At 37.9% G+C, this 18,450-nt stretch overlaps 2 protein-coding genes across 5 annotated transcripts in view; one reads left to right on the top strand and one right to left on the bottom strand.

Moving 5' to 3' along the window:
- LOC136310614 (protein FRA10AC1) overlaps positions 1-10,724 on the top strand; it is a 36,547-nt gene extending 25,823 nt beyond the window's left edge. For all 4 annotated transcript variants that reach the window (XM_066239433.1, XM_066239432.1, XM_066239430.1 and 1 more), the window contains 3 exons: positions 1,679-1,797; positions 9,052-9,130; positions 10,560-10,724. In XM_066239433.1, the coding sequence (XP_066095530.1) occupies positions 1,679-1,797; positions 9,052-9,130; positions 10,560-10,627 (266 nt within the window). In that variant the 3' untranslated portion in view covers positions 10,628-10,724. The remainder of the gene's footprint in view (positions 1-1,678; positions 1,798-9,051; positions 9,131-10,559) is intronic.
- A 6,329-nt stretch (positions 10,725-17,053) lies between these two features.
- Positions 17,054-18,450, bottom strand: part of PDE6C (phosphodiesterase 6C) — a 47,071-nt gene continuing 45,674 nt past the window's right edge. Inside the window, exon 22 of the mRNA XM_066238677.1 lies at positions 17,054-18,153. Coding sequence (XP_066094774.1) covers positions 18,092-18,153 — 62 coding nt within the window. The 3' untranslated portion in view covers positions 17,054-18,091. The remainder of the gene's footprint in view (positions 18,154-18,450) is intronic.

Genomic DNA, 18,450 nt, shown 5'->3' with positions numbered 1-18,450 from the left:
TTCACAACTTTAAAAAATGTATGTTAGTATATTTTAAAACCCGCTATGGTATAAATGTACCCTATCTAATATTTTAGCTATTAAAATTAAATATTAAATAAAATTTTAACTTCTAAAAATAGCACACTTTTTTAGATAAGAGGCTAAACCATTATTTTTTCTATATCAATGATATTGAATAATATCAAAGATGTTTATTTGACATTGACTTTCAAGCATCATTTCAAACTTGATTCTTATGAAAGGTAAAAAATGGTTACTGTCTTAAATAGTATTATAGCATTTGGCATTAGTACCTCAATTTTTGGAAAGTAATAAGTTGTTTGAAAGTAATCCTTCTTGTTTTTCCTTTTCCTTTTCCTGTCTGAGTTTCAGCATAATCATTTTTTCCTGTTAAGTATTTTTTTTCTTAACCAATTAAAATCAGTTGCTTGTAGCCCTGGCCGGCTGGCTCAGTGGTAAAGTGTTGGCCCGGCATGTGGAAGTCCCAGGTTAGATTCCCGGCCATGGCACACAGGAGAAGCGCCCATCTGCTTCTCCACCCTTCCCCCTCCCCTTTCTCTCTCTCTCTCTCTCTCTTCCCCTCCTGTAGCCAAGGCTCTGTTGGTGCAAAGTGGGCCCAGGAGCTGAGGATGGCTCCATGGCCTCCGCCTCAGGCACTAGAATGGCTCCAGTTGCAATGGAGCAATGCCCCAGATGGGCAGAGCATCGCCCCCTGGTGGGCGTGCCAGGTGGATCCCAGCCAGGCTCATGTGGGAGTCTGTCTCTCTGCCTCCCCGCTTCTCACTTCAGGGGAAAAAATAAAATAATTAGTTGCTTGCCAACTTAGTAAACCTGGCTTAGAAGACAAAGCTACAGGTGTAAAGCTGTAAAGGGTGGATGGTCTAAATATACATGAGTTAATAAGTCCTTCCACTCTTATTCTATAATACTTAAATTAAATGGTATGGCAAAAGTAGGTTTACAGTTGTATGTGAAACAGTTTATTTTTATATTATTATTTATTTTCCATATGAGCAACTGTAAACCTACTTTTTCCCCACCCTGTATATTCTTTTAGTAAGAGAAGAATTTCCCGTTTACTGATACTGTAGAAATATTGCAGTGCTTTCTTTTTATTATAAGTTTTTTTAGAAGTGTAGGTAGATATGACTCGTGCAGGAAAATGAGGTTTGTAAGTTTCTTTTAAATGGCTAAACAATAGAATATAAAAAGGAAGTAAAACTAGGATTATTTTTACTAAGGTTTGTATACAGAACTTATAAAAAATCTTTTTTTTCTTTTTCTTCAATGCTTGAACCAATCGAGGCACTGGCTGCGAGAGGGGACGAGAGAGAGATAGAAAGAAAAGGGGAAGAGGGAAGAAGAGAAGCAGCAGATGATCACTTCTCATGTGTGCCTGACTGGGATCTGACCTGGGCCATCCGCATGCTGGGCCTGTGTTCTGTCCACTGAGCCGGCTAGCCAGGGCCAAAGCAACAATTCTTAGTCTCAGGCTAAGTGTTCAGGCTTCATTGTCTTACAGAATTGTCTTAAATTATATACTAACCTAAAATATTTATAGGCTCATTTAAGGTTTTCTTATTATGTAAATTTTTTTTGTTGTTCATTGGCTTTAATTTTGGTAAAAGGTCAGTTGAAAAGTTAACATAATTTTGATTTTATATTCAACATAAAGGAGGAAAGAAGTCAAGACCAAAAACAGGAAGGATAAAATCAAAAAAGATTGCACAGAGTCATCACATAAAAAGCCCAGATTATCTTCTGCAGAAGAGCCCTCTCAGAAAAAGGATGAAGGTAAGAGAATCAGGATATGCTATCTACTCACATTGCTGGACATGAAAGATAATCTTCCATATGTTTCAAACGTAGAATTTAACTGGTGAATGCTTTTAGAATTCTGGTTTATAGTGGTTGAATCTGATTGGAGAATTTAGATAGAAATTTATAGCAACTACAGGAGTTTCAAGAACAAGGTTGGTTTTGATTCTTCTTGGCAGATGGTATAATATTGCAAATAGCTTTCTAATTCCTGGATTTGTCATTGAAAGACTTGTTACCTTGAGCAAGTTACTGAGCTTATTTACTTTCCTTATGTAAGTAGGGGTGATATGAATGCCTGGCCTCTGGTACTGCTTGAGCTTATAATGGAGAATCAGATAAGAATGTGAAAGGCACTTTGAATGCTGTAAAAGAGTACGAATCTATAAGTCAGTATAAAATTATAACACTGGTTTTAGTTATCGTCTGTGATTTTTTTTTTAATTTATTTATTTTTTACAGAGACAGAGAGTGAGTTAGAGGGATAGACAGGGACAGACAGGAATGGAAAGAGATGAGAAGCATCAATCATTAGTTTTTCATTGCGCGTTGCAACACCTTAGTTGTTCATTGATTGCTTTCTCATATGTGCCTTCAGCAGACCGAGTAACCCCTTGCTGGAGCCAGCGACCTTGGGTCCGAGCTGGTGAGCTTTTGCTCAAACCAGATGAGCCCACGCTCAAGCTGGCAACGTCGGGGTCTCGAACCTGGGTCCTCTGCATCCCAGTCCGACGCTCTATCCACTGCGCCACTGCTTGGTCAGGCTCATCTGTGATTTTTTCACTAGTTATGAGCTTCTTGAAATAGAGATCGATTAATGTGTCATCAGAACCTAGCATGCTGCGATGCGCATGTGCTGAGTAAATAATTATTAAATTCCAGTTCATAGGCAGCCACTCATTCTTCCTGGGCAGTCCTTCAGCTTCCTAGGCCTTCATCTCTCCTCTGGAAAATGGTCGTGATAGTGGTACCCAGCGTAGAATTGTTCAGAAGCTAAAATGAGATACTACATAGTACTTGCCACATAATTAGCTACTGTGAAGGTTACTGTTAGTGTCTTTTTCAGTTCCTTCATAGAGTCAGATTGGCTATAACTCAGAGTGAATTGGACTAACATTAGGTAGGTAACGGTGGATTGAATTAGATTCAGTCCGATGGTAAACATAGTACGCGGACAGGAGAGGGCACTCGTGCTCCAGCTGTGAGTGTCGTTAGCTGGGCTGCATTCTGAACTTGTATTTTTTTCTTCTTGTGTGTTACGATATTTTGATGAAAGGAAAATACTATTATTCTATTGTTCACTGAGGAATGGTATTCGAAGTAGAGTGCCTTTTTGTTTAATTTAATCTTTAACTCCAAAATAAATTCTAATTAATAAATGTGAAAAAATAAAAATGAAAATTTGAGTTTATAAAAATTTTACCTTCATGTGCTAGTAAAATATTTGAAAAGTCTGTTGTATTTATATTGTATTATATAATATTGTTGCATTCATATCACAGTATGATGTCTTGTTAATCACTGCATGGTACAAATTAAAGAAGAACCCAATCCCTTCCTCATAAAAGATTACTCGGAACCTTCAAAACAAATCCCATAGCTGGGTATTTGGGATCAGGGATGGGCTGGCCTCCTCAGATTATACATGTGCATGTTATCTTCCTTATAAATATTTTTTCTTTGGTGTTCCATATTTCAGTAGATGATACCTCTGTCAACCTAAAAAGTAGTATCAGAAATCTAGATGCCCTAGTTCAGACCACCTTGTTTTTTCAATTAGGCTACTGCTTTCCGTTCTCCTTATTGGTTCCTTTACTGTCTTGACTACCCTCCGTCCTTCCCCTTTATCTGTTTGCCTAGAGTAGGGGTCCCCAAACTTCGGCCCCACAGGCCGCATGGGACCCCCTGAGGCCATTTATCCGGCCCCCGCCACACTTCCGGAAGGGGCACCTCTTTCATTGGTGGTCAGTGAGAGGAGCACATTGACCATCTCATTAGCCAAAAGCAGGCTTACAGTTCCCATTGAAATACTGGTCAGTTTGTTGATTTAAATTTACTTGTTCTTTATTTTAAATATTGTATTTGTTCCCGTTTTGTTTTTTTTACTTTAAAATAAGATATGTGCTGTGTGCATAGGGATTTGTTCATAGTTTTTTTTATAGTCCAGCCCTCCAACGGTCTGAGGGACAGTGAACTGGCCCCCTGTGTAAAAGTTTGGGGACCCCTGGCCTAGAGCAATGATACCCTGTTGCTCTCTTAGGATGGTAACCACAATCCTGGACAAAGCCCAAAGGCTCTGTATGAGCTGGCGGACAAGGCTGCTTCTTACCACACTCTGCCTCCTTTCACACTTTACCCATGTAACATTTCAGTTTCTGGAAATTTCAAACTTATTTTAATTTAGGGACGACATAAATACTATTTCCTCTCTTCCTAAAACCCTCATTTTGATCCTAACTCATCCTTCAGGTCTAAGCTTAAATGTCACTTCCTCAGGGACCCTTTCCTGACTCCACCCCTGACCATGGATCGATATTAGAATCCCCATTTATAACGGTCGCACAGCCCTGAACATTTCCTTCACTGCATGTATAACAGTAATATAAAAGCCCACGGAGGGCCGGATTCTGTCTGCTGTGTTCATCGATGTATCCTCAGCACTGACTAGCACACGTTAGGCATAAATAATAGAGAGTGAGAAAATGAAAGACTTTGAAGATTGTTTCGGGCAACTTTGGGAATAGAAAACCAAAACCGAGTGGAACTCAAACATCTTTTTCTTATTTATTCTTATTCAGAGCACCTTTGATAGCCTAGAGTACAGGATATAGTTGTTGTTGTTTTCAACTTAACATGGTATAAAGTAGAAAGTAACATTTATAGCAAACTTACAGGAAAACTGTGAAACTCTAATATCTTCTTATATGGAATCATTTGGAACTAAATAGATCTTGTTGTGATTCTTTCTTGCCAGACCACCTTAATTTGACCCAAACTTCAATAGTAATTAACAAATGCTTAATATCGCAGCTGCATTTGGACTGTTGACACTTCTTCTCAAAACGATCTACTTTTTTGAGTTTTTTCCTGTCTTTCTGGTCTCTACTTACCTTTTTTTGACCTCAGTCTTACTCTTAGATATTGGAGTTGCTCAGGCTGTTACAGAACTTCCCTTTTCTCCTCTGTTCTTTCTGTGTGATCTCATCTATTCCCATAGCTTCAGGTTACTATCACATAAAGTGTTAAGTGGGTGGATGGATGAATTGATGGATGGATGGGATGAGTGGCTGGTGAATGGATGAATGAATAATTGGATGGCCAGATGGCTAAATGAGTGAATAGAGAAGAAATGTAAGACAGACAGATCAGTAGCTTGACTTGGAGGACCAGTCTGCTTTGGCATGTATGAGCAGAACAAGGTGCTTAGGGAGAGGATCTTGCCTTCAGTTAGTAAAAAATTGTAACATCTGTGAAGTGCAATAAAGCAAAATGCACAATAAAACGAGGTATACATGTATATAAATTGCCTATGATCAGGTAGTTGGTTAATGGCAGAGTTGAGGTTAAGCATAGGTTTGTAAGTCAATGACCTTTTACCTATATTATTAATAACTTCATCAGTGAATCAAATGTAAGTCCACTCTGTCCATTTTGGCAGATGTATTATACAAATCCACATTAAATGATATGCTCTGTGTCTCAGTTTTATGTGTAAAGTGGGTATAAAGAGACTTAACTTTGTTGGATTATTCTCAATCTAATGAGATAACATATGGGTAAAGCATGTGTCCAATACAAAGTAAGTCCCTGATAAACTAGGTATAATTGTGGTTATAACAAAAGAAAAGAAAAATACCAGACATTAAACAGATTCTGTATTCTCTAAAATTGGTCAGAAGTTAAGTTTTAAAAAGTCTGAACTATTTATTTTCATAATTGGAGATTTGCCAATTCTTCAGTAGGCCAAGGTATTTAGATATATAATATCCAGAAAAGTCAAGGTGATAGACCTGTTTTTCTTTTTCAAAGCGTATAGGGAAAATTGTATATATCACATTCTAAAGGAAACATTGAGAACTTAAAGCCGGTCAAGGCTGGAACAACCACGGTGTTGATACACTAGAAACTGTGCCATGGGAAGAAGGTTGAAAGGACTGGATGTTTTGGAGAAGGATGAAGGGGTGGGAGGAAAGGGGTAGGAGGTATAGGAAATGGAAACTGGGTAGTTTCAAGACCACTGCTATACGGAGACTTAATTTTGGGGTGTTGGAGAAAGGGGAGATGACTACCACCTCATCCCTACTTCCACCCCACCCCCTCCTTCCCTCTTCTTAACTTCTTCATGGCTGGACTAATAATAAAGTTGACATAAGATTATCTTAATAGGAGAAAAACAAACTTAATATTTATATGTGGAAGGTTATAACGTCCAGATCATAAAATGAGGCTTAAAGAAATGATCAAATCAGGTATCTTTTGTAGTTTTTAGATAACAATAAATTTATGAAGAAATTGATAGGACAGGAGGAAAAAAGTGCTCATTAGAATGGAATGTCAGCAAGGTTTGGGTACTCATTAATGAGGAGTCTAAACAAAATCTGGGCTTGGGTAGTCGGTGAGAAAAGAGGCTACAGGGTTTATTTACACAGACTCTTTGGCTCTAGGTTCTTCAATTCTGACGAGGGAATGCTTGGCCCATCAGGTGCAGCGAGGGTCCCTTTTACACGGGAGGCTTAGCTCCTGCTTTTAGGGACAGAGAGGTCAGAGTGTTCTTTCACTGGCAGTTCCCAAGTAACTTCAACTCAAAATAAGAAATACGCCATTATGAGATATTTGGGGCGGCCTAACTTGGGCCCCGACAGGAAGTGGTTGGCAGAACTCTTATCAATGGATGAAAATTGCCCAAGGACTATCTGAAGAAAAGAGTGGAGGAATATGCTGCTTTAGGAAGTAGTAAGGTGTTCAGTGTAGATTGAACAGCCACTTGTTATTGGAGGTGTTACAATAAGCGATTCATTCATTGGCTAATGGTTGGATTAAATGCCTCCATGATCCCCTTCCCACAGAGAGAGCCAGTAACTTAAATTCTGGTCCTCACTTGCCAATAGATTTGTGTAAATTTGACACTATGCAAGAGAGTCACTTTGTATTGCCCATTGTACTAATTGTTGTTTCTTTAGCAACACCCCTCCCACCTCTGGCATGCTATAGCAGTTATCATAGGAATGATTTTATAGAATCATAACATTATAGAAGCATAATGTTATTGTCACCCTCAGAGGAACAAGATATAGATTCATGGGGCTGTAAGGGACCTTAAAGGTCATGTAGTCCAGTCTTGTAGATTTGCTTCTCTAGGATATTTGACCACTTTTTTTAGCATGTGTTATAATGTTGTTCTATTCTGATTTGATGTTTTAGGAAAACTTGATTGGTATCAGAAAGCTAGTCTAGGACAGCTGGCATCTAGGAAGTACTGTTGAGGGAACACAAGAACAGATGGTTGTAAGGCATTGTAGGATTTGTTCTCTTATTAACAGGGTTATACCATAGTGATAACTATTTGGCCTAATTAGTTTTTTCTGTGCTTTTCTTTTTCATAAAAATAAGAAAAGACTTCTAATTCTTTGCATATGCAGTTTGGGACACTGACTGTCAATGAGTAGGAATCTTGTTGCAACGGCATATAATTTTATCATCTTTGTATGTAGATCAGTAGGAAAACCCCCTCCTTTTCAGTCCATTTTTGTTAGAATTTGTGCCAGAATAGATTCAGTTAGGACCAAAGTTCAGATACACATGTTGATTCAGGGATCAAAGTCCAGCAGGTAAAAGGCTAGAACCACTGTGGCAAATCAGTGCTGTTTTATTTTTGTGTTGTTTGACTAAGGGACATTCTGTTTTGACATTCTGTACTGACAGGCTAAATTTGTATCAGTTCTTTCTTAGAATAATGGGCACTATTGGAGAAGAATTATTTATTAATGTAATTACTTTGTGGCATATAATATTATTGCCTCGTATACATTTTTTAGTATAGGAGAATTTTTAGTTGACTAATAAAGGGTGAGTGATTTGAAACATGTCTTATCTTGTCATAATTTTAAAATAGAAGTATCTTTATTGTTTTTACTTATTTTTAAAGGTAATACATAATTATTTAAAATACAAAAAATTTGGAAATATTTAAAGTAGAATGTGAAGGTTTCCCATGCCCATAGGTAACATAGTCATTGTCATAGTTTGGTTGGTCCTTGTAAACTTATAATATATAGATATATCTATACATAATACAAATCTAATTCTCTATGTATCTATATGTAGATATAAGTATAATGTTTCAACCATAAGTTGGATTATGCTATGCATGCTTTGTGTAACTTTTTAAAATTTGATAAAAAACACAGACATTTTTTCATGGTAATACATATAGATATGCTAAGGTCTTTTTAACAGCTGTATAGTATTTAACCAATCCTTAATCCCTAATTGGTGGGGACTGAGGTGGTTTGCTTTTGTTGCTATTATCATACAATGAACATCTTTGTACATATATCTGAAGTGCTTATTTTAAGTAAATAATTAAATTCTAAAAAACTAGCACTGCTGGTCAAAGGGTATGTACATTCTCTAATCTATTATTATCAGATTTTCCTCAAGAAAAAGTTTACAGACTTTTTACTCCTAACAAACAGCATATGAGAACTATTTCTTCATTGAAATAGCTGTCTTCTAGTTTATATAATCAACATTAATTTTAAAAATATCTGACATTTTTTCATAATTTAACTGCTGGTCCTTCATACTAGTTCAGTTCTTAAGGTCTTGATACTAAAGTAAATATACTCTCTACAAAAATTTTAACTTGTATGTCTTTTGTATGGCCAATAAAAATAAACTAAATCAAAGACAACCATGTATATTGTAAGAGATAATTCCTTTATAAGAGTTAATATTGGAATTGCTACTTTAATTCAGTATAACTTAAGATTTCCATGAGATTTTAAATCATTGGTCTTTTTGCTGAGACTCCTTGGTCTTAGCTTATTTGTTTATTTTTAGAAAGAACTTACTGATCTGGAAGAGTGAAATTTAATTTCCAGAGAGCCATAGATGTTGAAGCTAAACTGCAGTTAAATTTGATATTAATTTAATTGCATTGGTGGATAGTTCAAAATGTGTTTAAAATATAATACTTAACATTTTAAAAAATCTCTTTTAAATGAATAGGAAACTCTGATGAGGAAGAAAGTACCTCAGAATCTGAACTTTGGAAAGGCCCACTACCGGAAACCGATGAAAAATCACAGTGAGTTCTTATATTACGAGATAATGCATATCCTTTATGCCAGTAGGAAGCTATGCCCACAGCTATTCTTGATAAAATTCAATGAAAAAGCATCACCTCGAATGTCTGTTTAATGTCAAGGACCACCTAGCCTGGTAAGATCAGAGTTTATTCTCAGTCATTATTTGTGGCCATAAACAACTAACTTGTCCAATATCCTCTTGGTGAGATGGGCAGAGCATCGCCCCATAGGGGGCTTGCCGGGTGGCTCCCAGTCCAGCACATGTGGGAGTCTGTCTGTCTGCCTCCCTGCCTCTCACTTAAATTTAAAGAGAAAAAAAAACAAAAACAAAAAACCATGACATTTATCAAATATTGAACATCTGAGTTCACACAGAGATTCAGCTACTTTTATTGAAGTTCTATAATTGAAGGAATTCTAGTGCATGTTTCTGTCATGGTCGGGGAAAGGAACAGTAGTAGCATGGGGAATACCAAGTTGCAGATAATTCTTAAATCCAGTTTATCTGATTCTGCAACTGTTTTTCAACTTTGACATGGTTGATGGCTTTCTGTAGTCACAGTTATAAATATTTAAAACCAAATGATAGAGCCCCGCCGTGAGTCTCTTCCCTGAAAGAGCAGTCTCTACAGAGACTGGCACCCTGAATTGAACTATGCAGCTGGATTCCCCATTCCCAGGTGGAACAAAAGCAAATCTGCATACACTTACTCCTTACAGCAACTCTATGGGGATATGTAGTGTTTGTCATTCTACAGAAAAGGAAACTGAGTCCAGAGAAGTTAAGTAACTTTCTCACCCAGCTACTAAGTGACAGAGCTGGGACTTAAGCACTGACTTGAAAGCCTGTGTCGGTCCCACAGTGACTCCTAGCATTAATGTTTATTTAGTACTTTATAATTTTCACAGTACTTCTGACACATTAAAATATAATTTAATATCTTTTTTCAGAGTTCTGTTCTTTGTTTTATGTATAATCTACTGGTATATTTACTAGTCTACTCTTCTTTTAGTAAGAAAAACTTGAAGCCTACGCATATTTTTTATATTGCTGGGAGTTAAGATTTGTGTATTTTCTTAAAATAGTTTATTTTTCATTTTTTGATCAGACTGTAATATGAGAATGAATAGAGAAGTTATAAAGTGAACCAAAAAAATAAAGAGAAGAAATGGCATTTTAAAAAGAACTTCAAAGTAAAATCTTTAGGAGAGATGTCAACATATAAAACATTTTAATTTTAATCAGTCTGGGTATGGTTTTGGTTGTTATAGACACTAAGAATTATTTAATGGATGAATCATGAAATATATTGATATGTAGAAATCAGCAAATAAGTTAAAATATTTTTATTAATCTCATATATGTCACCTAGTAATATTTTTTCTCTAATTTATTTTAATCAACATATGTACTTTTTTTTTTAATAGGGAAGAAGAATTTGATGAGTATTTTCAAGATTTATTTCTGTGAGATGGGAGAAGCCCACATTCCTTAATGTAAAAATACACCTTGAAACTATCCCCCCAAAATTTTATGTACAAGTTGCAGTTTGAGTGATTTGTCTTTGGAAATAAAAATTCAGCTGCTCTCAAGATGTCAAATGCTTTGGAAGTTCTCCCATCCCAGTACTGACCAGGCCCGACCCTGCTTAACCTCTGAGATCAGACGAGGTCGGGGCGTTCAGGGTGGTATGCCTGAAGCCTGAAGTTCATTAGTTCTGTTGGAGACACTTTTCTTCATCCGTTGTGTTTCTCTTGAACTGCTTATCTACAGCTGTTTTATCGGCAGCTCCTAGAGGCTGGGACTAGTGCAGTGTACAGGGATTCCATTGATCCTGGATTTTGTCGGGTTTCCCGCTTTTTCGTATTTCTCTTCCCTTGCTGCAGTTAAAAGTATTAGGATTGTTGGACTCTCTCAAAAATGCTAAGGTAGATTAAGTGTATCTTTAGTTTCTTTACCTCTGATATACTCGCATCCCTCTTTTCAACACCTATTTCCATTACCTCCTACTTCTAGCTACCTAATTTTGTGGGGGTTTTTTGTTTGTTTGTTTAACTTTCTCTTGCTTCCTTCTCACCTCTACCACTGAAGGGAATTAGTTATAATCAAGTTTGACTTTCCAGTGTGTGGTAATTTATATAAAGTAAATTAATAACACATGGAGCCAAATGAGGTCCCAGTAGCCTAAAACAGGATGTGTTCACAAAAGTTGACTCTCCAATAGAGATTACACAATACAGTAAGTCCCCAAGTTACAAACATCTAACTCATGTATAACTCGTACTTAAGAACAGAGCACTGTAAAGGGGTATTGGTAATCAGCTGCAGTTGGACATCAGTGAAAATGATATCATAAAGTTACTCGACTGCCATGGCAAAGAACTAACCAGTGAAGACCTTATGGGACTGGAACAGCAGATGATAGCATTTAGGGAAGAAAACAGGGACCTGGAAACTTAAGAACCAAAAAAGTTTTCTACAGAAGTTAGCTGATGCTTTTAATCTTATTGAAGCAGGAATTGTAAAGTTAGAGGGGCAAGATCCTGATACAGAGAAGTTCACCAGAGTTTACCATGCAGTTACCAAAGACCTGAGATGCTACAGTGCCATTTATGATGAGAAAGAGAAAAGCTCTATACAAACCTCCCTCGATGCCTACTTCAAGAAACTGACTCCAGCAGCATCAAACCCACTCTCGACCCTGGCCAGTTAGTAGGTTAAGAGCGTAGTCCCAAAATGACAAGGTTGCGGGCTCGAACCCCAGTTAGGGCACACACAGGCAACATGCAAGGAAGGCACGACTGAGTGGAACAGCAAATGAATGCTTCCCCTCCCCTCCCCTCCTCTCCTCTCCCCTCCCCTCTCTCTCCCTTCCTCTTTCTATCTCTAAAAATCAATCAAACTAAGCCCTGGCCTGATAGCTTGGTTGGTTGGAGCATCGTCCTGGAGCGCAGAGGTTGTCAGTTTGATTCCCCAGTCAGGACACACAGGAGCAGTTCTATGTTCCTGTCTCCCTGCCTCGCTCTCAAAAAAAACAAAACAAAAAACAAGCAAACAAAAACCTTGACTCTCTTAACACCAGTCCCATCCTCTCCAATAAGTCCATCATCTTCTGCATCATACAAGATTGTGTAAGCTTGTATTTGGAAATGTAAGTATTTATATGCACAGAAAGGTAAAAGTAAATACTATGTTAAGACAAACACCAAAGTTGCATTTGATAGGTAAATGTATCTTTTCCAACTTACATACCAATTCTACCTAAGAACTATACATACAGAACCTATATCGTTTGTAACCCGGGGACTGCCTGTAAGATAATTTAATCATACAGTGTGCATAGAGCTTGTCTCAGGTACAGTCATGCAAATATGAGTATACTTTTTTGCACAGATACTTTATAAAATGTAACTTCTTAACTCAGGGTCCATACCTGCAAGAGTCATTGGATATGTTTCAGGAGAGTTAAGTACTCTTTGAATCTGTGTAAATTGTGTCTATGTGTGTTTTGGGGGGGAAGGGTCCATAGTTTTTATCAAGTTTTCTAAATTTATTGAATTTTTTTAAGTAAAGAACCACTTTTGTAAAGAGCAAAGAGGTGGATGGGGTGAAAAGGAATGATTGATGAATAAGAGCAAGGACATCAGGGAATGATTGTAGCATTCCACTTATTTTGTTGAATTAAGATACTCTGTTTTCCCAGAAAGTATAGTCTTCAGACATTCTCTTTTAAATGACATTTAAATGTGGAATGATTGACATCAAACTGCAAAATAATTTAGTGTCTTATTTTTAAATGGTTAGTATCAGAAGTTTGTTTTTTTTATTAAATAGATGTCAATTCAGTGGCTATTTTTCAGGCTCTTGTTATGTGTGAAGCACTGCTGGGCATTGCTACAAAGGAACTCGCGAAGCAGTGTTTTCTAAACCATTAGAAACCAGTAAACTTGAAACCTGTGTGTTCCTATGAACCAAGGTCACCCCATTAATTTTAATTTCTAAAACCAATAAATTAATGTTGATTTATGTTAAACATTGGTTGACAGTCTCCTCATTTCTTAAAGAAATTGTATCCTTTTCATCTAACTACTTACAGTGAGTAAAAAAGAATCTTGATTGAGAAAAAAAAGTGTTTGAATGTTCAGCGGCAGAACTGAAAATTAATAATGGGATATATGTAGCTAAACATTTTTATAAAATATATTCATAGTTTAAGAGTCATCAGAAAGTAAAATAACTGAAAAATTAAATGATGGCTCGGAAGAATAAAGACCCTTTTAAAATAAATCCATTTATTTGGTAGTGCAAATGTGGTTAATGAATATCAAGTTCATTTATAAATTTAGATTATTATACATAATCAACATCTAATTCATTCATACACAATGGCAGATAATGGGAGTCATATTTTTAAGGGGTGTTTAGAAAGGCCTCGATGATGAGCTGAAAGATTGATTCTGTAACAGACCTATTTTAGGTTTGGCTATAGTGCAGTCAGTGATGTTCAGTGGACCATTGGTTTTGGATATGAAATTATGCTTATACTTGCGAAGTTCCTGTTTGTGCAGACCCTCATTGATGGCCCATTTCTTCCCCACTATTTTCTTTCTAATGTATGAGGAGGCGAAGTTGAACTGACTGATATTTTTGGACCCAAAATTACATAAAGCTAAAGGAAGAGATTTTTAATACAGTTCCTAAAATAATCCTATAAGTGGAGTTTCAAACTTATTTTAAGCATTAGAAATAAGGTGTTGCCGGATGTGTGGTGGCGCAGTGGATAAAGCATTGACCTGGAACACTGAGGTCGCCAGTTGGGAACCTTGGGCTTGCCTGGTCATGGCACATACAGGAAGCAACTACTATGAGTTGATGTGTCTTGCTTGTCTCCTGCTCCCACCCTCTCCCCTCTCTCTTAAAAAAAAAAAAAAAAAGGTGTACAAGTACCACTTACCCAACGTGATGACTTAGACAACATTCATTTAGTTATATATATTGAGCTTTTTTCCCCTAAAAATACTAACAAGCATTTCTCATTCATAAACCTATATGATGAGATTTATTCAAAATATTCATATTTATTTAGCACCTTTTTTTTTCTTTTTGACAGACAGAGGGACAGATAGGGACAGACAGGAAGGGAGAGAGATGAGAAGCATCAATTCTTTCAATTCTTCATTGCAGCTCCTTAGTTGTTCATTGATTGCTTCCTCATATGTGCCTTGACCGGGGGCTACAGCAGACCGAGTGACCCTTTGCTCAAGCCAGTGACCATGGGATCAGGTCTATGATCCCATGTTCAAGCCAGTGACCCCGCACTCAAGCTGGTGAGCCCATGCTCAAGCCGGCGACCTCAGGGTCTCGAACCTGGGTCTTCTGTGTCCCAGTCTGATGCTCTATCCACTGCACCACCGCCTGGTTAGGCCTGAGCACCTAACTTAATAGCAGGCATTGCTCTGGGTACCTACATAGAGCTATGAACAAGACAGATTAACACAAAAACTTTCTTCTCATGGACCATACATACATTCTTAGGTGTGAGTAGCAATCTTATGATTCTAAATACCTAACATAAAAATACAGTGTGTCCGTGAAGTCGTGGTGCACTTTTGACCGGTCACAGGAAAGCAACAAAAGATGATAGAAATGTGAAATCTGCACCAAATAAAAGGAAAACCCTCCCAGTTTCTGTAGGATGACGTGGCAGCATGTGCACATGCGCAGATGATGATGTAACACCGTGTATACAGTGGAGCAGCCCACGGCCATGCCAGTCGACATGTGGACAGTACAGAGGAAAGTTCAGTGTGTTCTGTGGCTTGCTAAATTCGAATCTGTGACCAAAGTGCAATGTGAATATCGGCATGTTTATAATGAAGCGCCACCTCAGGAATAACATTACTTGGTGGGATAAGCAGTTGAAGGAAACCGGCAGTTTGGTGGAGAAACCCCGTTCTGGTAGGCCATCAGTCAGTGACGAGTCTGTAGAGGCTATACGGGATAGCTACCTAAGGAGCCCTAAAAAATCTGTGTGTGAGCCCACATCAAACTGCACTGAATAGGTATGAAACTGGGAGAGTTTTCCTTTGATTTGGTGCAGATTTCACATTTCTATTGTCTTTTGTTGCTTTCCTGTGACCGGTCAAAAGTACACCATGACTTTACGGATACACTATAACAAACACTAAATTTGAAACCTATGTGAAACATATGTGTTTTTTCTTAGCTGCCTAAAATTAATTATCTCTTGTATAACAAAACATGAGGTTCATAGATCATCAATTCGATTTAGTATAATTTAGATACCTTTTTAAAAATATATTGGTTTTATGGAGAGAGGAGAGAGAGAAGTGAAGGGAGCAAGAAGTATTAACTCATAGTTGCTGCACTTTAGTTGTTCATTGGTTGCTTGTTGTATGTGCCTTGACCAGGCAAGCCCAGGGTTTTGAACCAACGACCTCAGCATTCCGGGTTGACACTCAATTCACTGCCACCACAGGTCAGCCATTACATATCTTTTGATAAAAAAAAAAAATTTATGGTGTAATTATTATTTGGTCTGTTTTCTTTTTAAATTTTTTTTTTATTTTTGAGAGAGTAGGAGAGAAACAGGAAGGGAGAAAGAGGGTGAGAAGGATCAACTTGTAGTTGCTTTCACTTTAGTTATGCATTGATTGCTTCTCATATATGCCTTGACCTGGGGCAATCCCAGTGTCCCCTTGCTCAAGCCAGTGACCTTGGGCTCAAGCTGGTGAGCTTTAGGATTATGTGGACGATCCCTGCTCAAGCTAGTAACCTTGTGCTGACAAACCCACACTCAGAGCCAGTTACCTTGGGGCTTCAAACCAGCAACCTCAGTGTTCCAGGTTGATTCTTTATCCACTGCGCCACCACAGGTCAGGCTGGTCTGTTTTCTTTTCTTCTTTTTTTATTTTTTACAGTGAGAGGAGGGGAGGCACAGACAGACTCCTGCATGAGTCCTGACCAGGATCCACCAGCCAAGCTCACTAGGGGGTGATGTTCTGCCCATCTGGGCATTGCTCCGTTGCTCAGCAGCCAAGCTCTTCTTATCACCTGAGGTGAGGCCATCCTCAGCACCCAGGGCCAACTCATTCCAACAGAGCCATGGCTGCAAGAGGGGAAGAGAAAGAGAGAGAGAAGGGAGAGGGGGAAAAGCAAGAGGGGAAGGGGTGGAAAAGCAGATGGGCACTTCTCCTGTGTGCCCTGACTGGGAATCAAACTTAGGACATCCACACACCGGGCTGATGCTCTACCACTGAGCAAACAAACCTGCCAGGACCTGGTCTGTTTTCTAATTCAGCCTATGGTTATAGATAAAGGAAGAAATCTTAAATTTTTATAATGTCCAAACATGCACCACATAGTAAAAGTAGTTGATTATCCTTAGCATCTCTTGACAAATCAATGTATAGAATCACTATATAGTTCTAGTAATCACTTTTAAAAGTAATCTCTCTTGATGTCCTTCCCAATGGCTTTTAAATGTGTTTTTTTTTTTTAAGTGAGAGAAGGGGAGATAGACAACCACATGTGCCCCAACCAGAATCCACTTGGCAACCCCCATCTGAGGTCAATGCTCAAATCAACTGAGCTATTATCAGCACCTGAGGCCAAGGCCGACCAACTAAGCTACCTTCAGTGCCTGGGGCCAATGCTCAAACCAATCAAGCCACTGGATGTGAAAGGGGAAGAGAGAGAGAAGAAGGAGAGAAGGGGAGAGAAGTAGATGTTCACTTCTCCTGTGTGCCCTGACTGGGGATCAAACTCAGGATGTCCACACACAGGGCCAATGCTCTATCCACTGAGCAAACTGGCCAGGACCCCTGATGGCTTTTGGTAGTAAAGTTTTCACATAATTAAACACATGCTTCTTAATAATGCATAATATTTATTTGCTGTTTTAACCTGAGTTAGGATTATCCAGGTAAATGTCTTATAAACTGATAATTCTTTCAATGAGAAGAACAGTTCTGAACACAAAATATTCTGTTACACATAAACAGTTTCAGACTTGTAGAGAAAGATGGGCATAGGACAAGACAGTTTATACGCTGCCGAAAGCAGTGTGGTCTTTACCATTCCATTAGCAAGGGTCAAAGTAGAGGAAAGAGATGATAAGCATTTCAGATGGAATAACATTTGACATCCTTCTTATTTGTTTTCCATTTATAGTATTTACATGCATTATACATTCTATACTGACAATTAGACATGCTGATGAGATATTTTTAGTTCAGGAAGGAATTTGAGTGTAAATATCAATTATTAATGTTAAGGACTGAATTGTGCCCCCTCAAAGGTCCAAGCCTAGTACCTCAATGTGACTGAATTTGGAGATAAGGTGTGTAAAGAGGTAATTAAGGTAATATGAGGTCATTTGAGTGGGCCCTAATCCAGTATGACTGTGTCCTTATAAGACATTAAGACACAGACACACAAGAGGGAAGACCATGTAAAGACTCAGGGAGAGGCTGGCCATCTACAAACCAATGGGAGAAAAGCCTCACAAGAAACCAATCCTGCCAACATCTTGATCTTGGACCTCCAGCCTCCAGATGGTGAGAAAATAAACTTCTGTTGTTTAAGACACCCATTCTGTGGTATTTTGTTATGGTAGCCCTAGCAAATGAATACAGTTAATAAGAACTGTTAAAAAAGAATTGGTGACTAGTTTCAGGATTATATATTTTTAATTTAAAACAAATTGGCACCAAAAAATGCACTCATTTTCATGTTGTTTTGCACTTTCGTTGAACTTCATTTTACCCTCAGACTTCTCAGTATATTTACTCTTGACAGTCAAGCGGGTAGCTTTTCTGAAGCCCCTTTGTTATTTTACTTGATGGTTTGCTGAATGAAATTTGCTGAAGTGTTTTTGAATGTCTTCTGTTTTTCTTCAAAAGTAAAAACATTTGAAATTTAGACCAGTTGGCTCATATTATAACATCAGACATGTTTTGGACTTTTTGTCATCAACACCACCTCCCGAATCTTCTGCAGCTAGTAAAAAGGAGAAAAGCAGTATTATTAGGAGTTGTGAATATGTAGTGTTTTTATTCTAACACTCTAATGATATTAGTATCAACTTTATAGTCTAATAGTTGTGACAAAACAAATACTTAGGGCTTGATGACCATTTAAAAACTTGAATTTATATTCAGAATTGGTCCATTTAAAAATGGAATCTAATAAATAATTAGCGACTTATAACATCTGTTTCTCAAGGGAGTTACTGAACTACACAACGTGGGAATCTGGGTTGTTGCTTTGTGCCAGCCACGAATCTTGTTGCCTAGA

Source organism: Saccopteryx bilineata, chromosome 7 (genome assembly GCF_036850765.1).
Source record: "Saccopteryx bilineata isolate mSacBil1 chromosome 7, mSacBil1_pri_phased_curated, whole genome shotgun sequence".
NCBI classification, from domain to species: domain Eukaryota; kingdom Metazoa; phylum Chordata; class Mammalia; order Chiroptera; family Emballonuridae; genus Saccopteryx; species Saccopteryx bilineata.
Note: the sequence above shows the minus strand (reverse complement) of the source record. Positions and strands in the feature narration are given on the sequence as shown.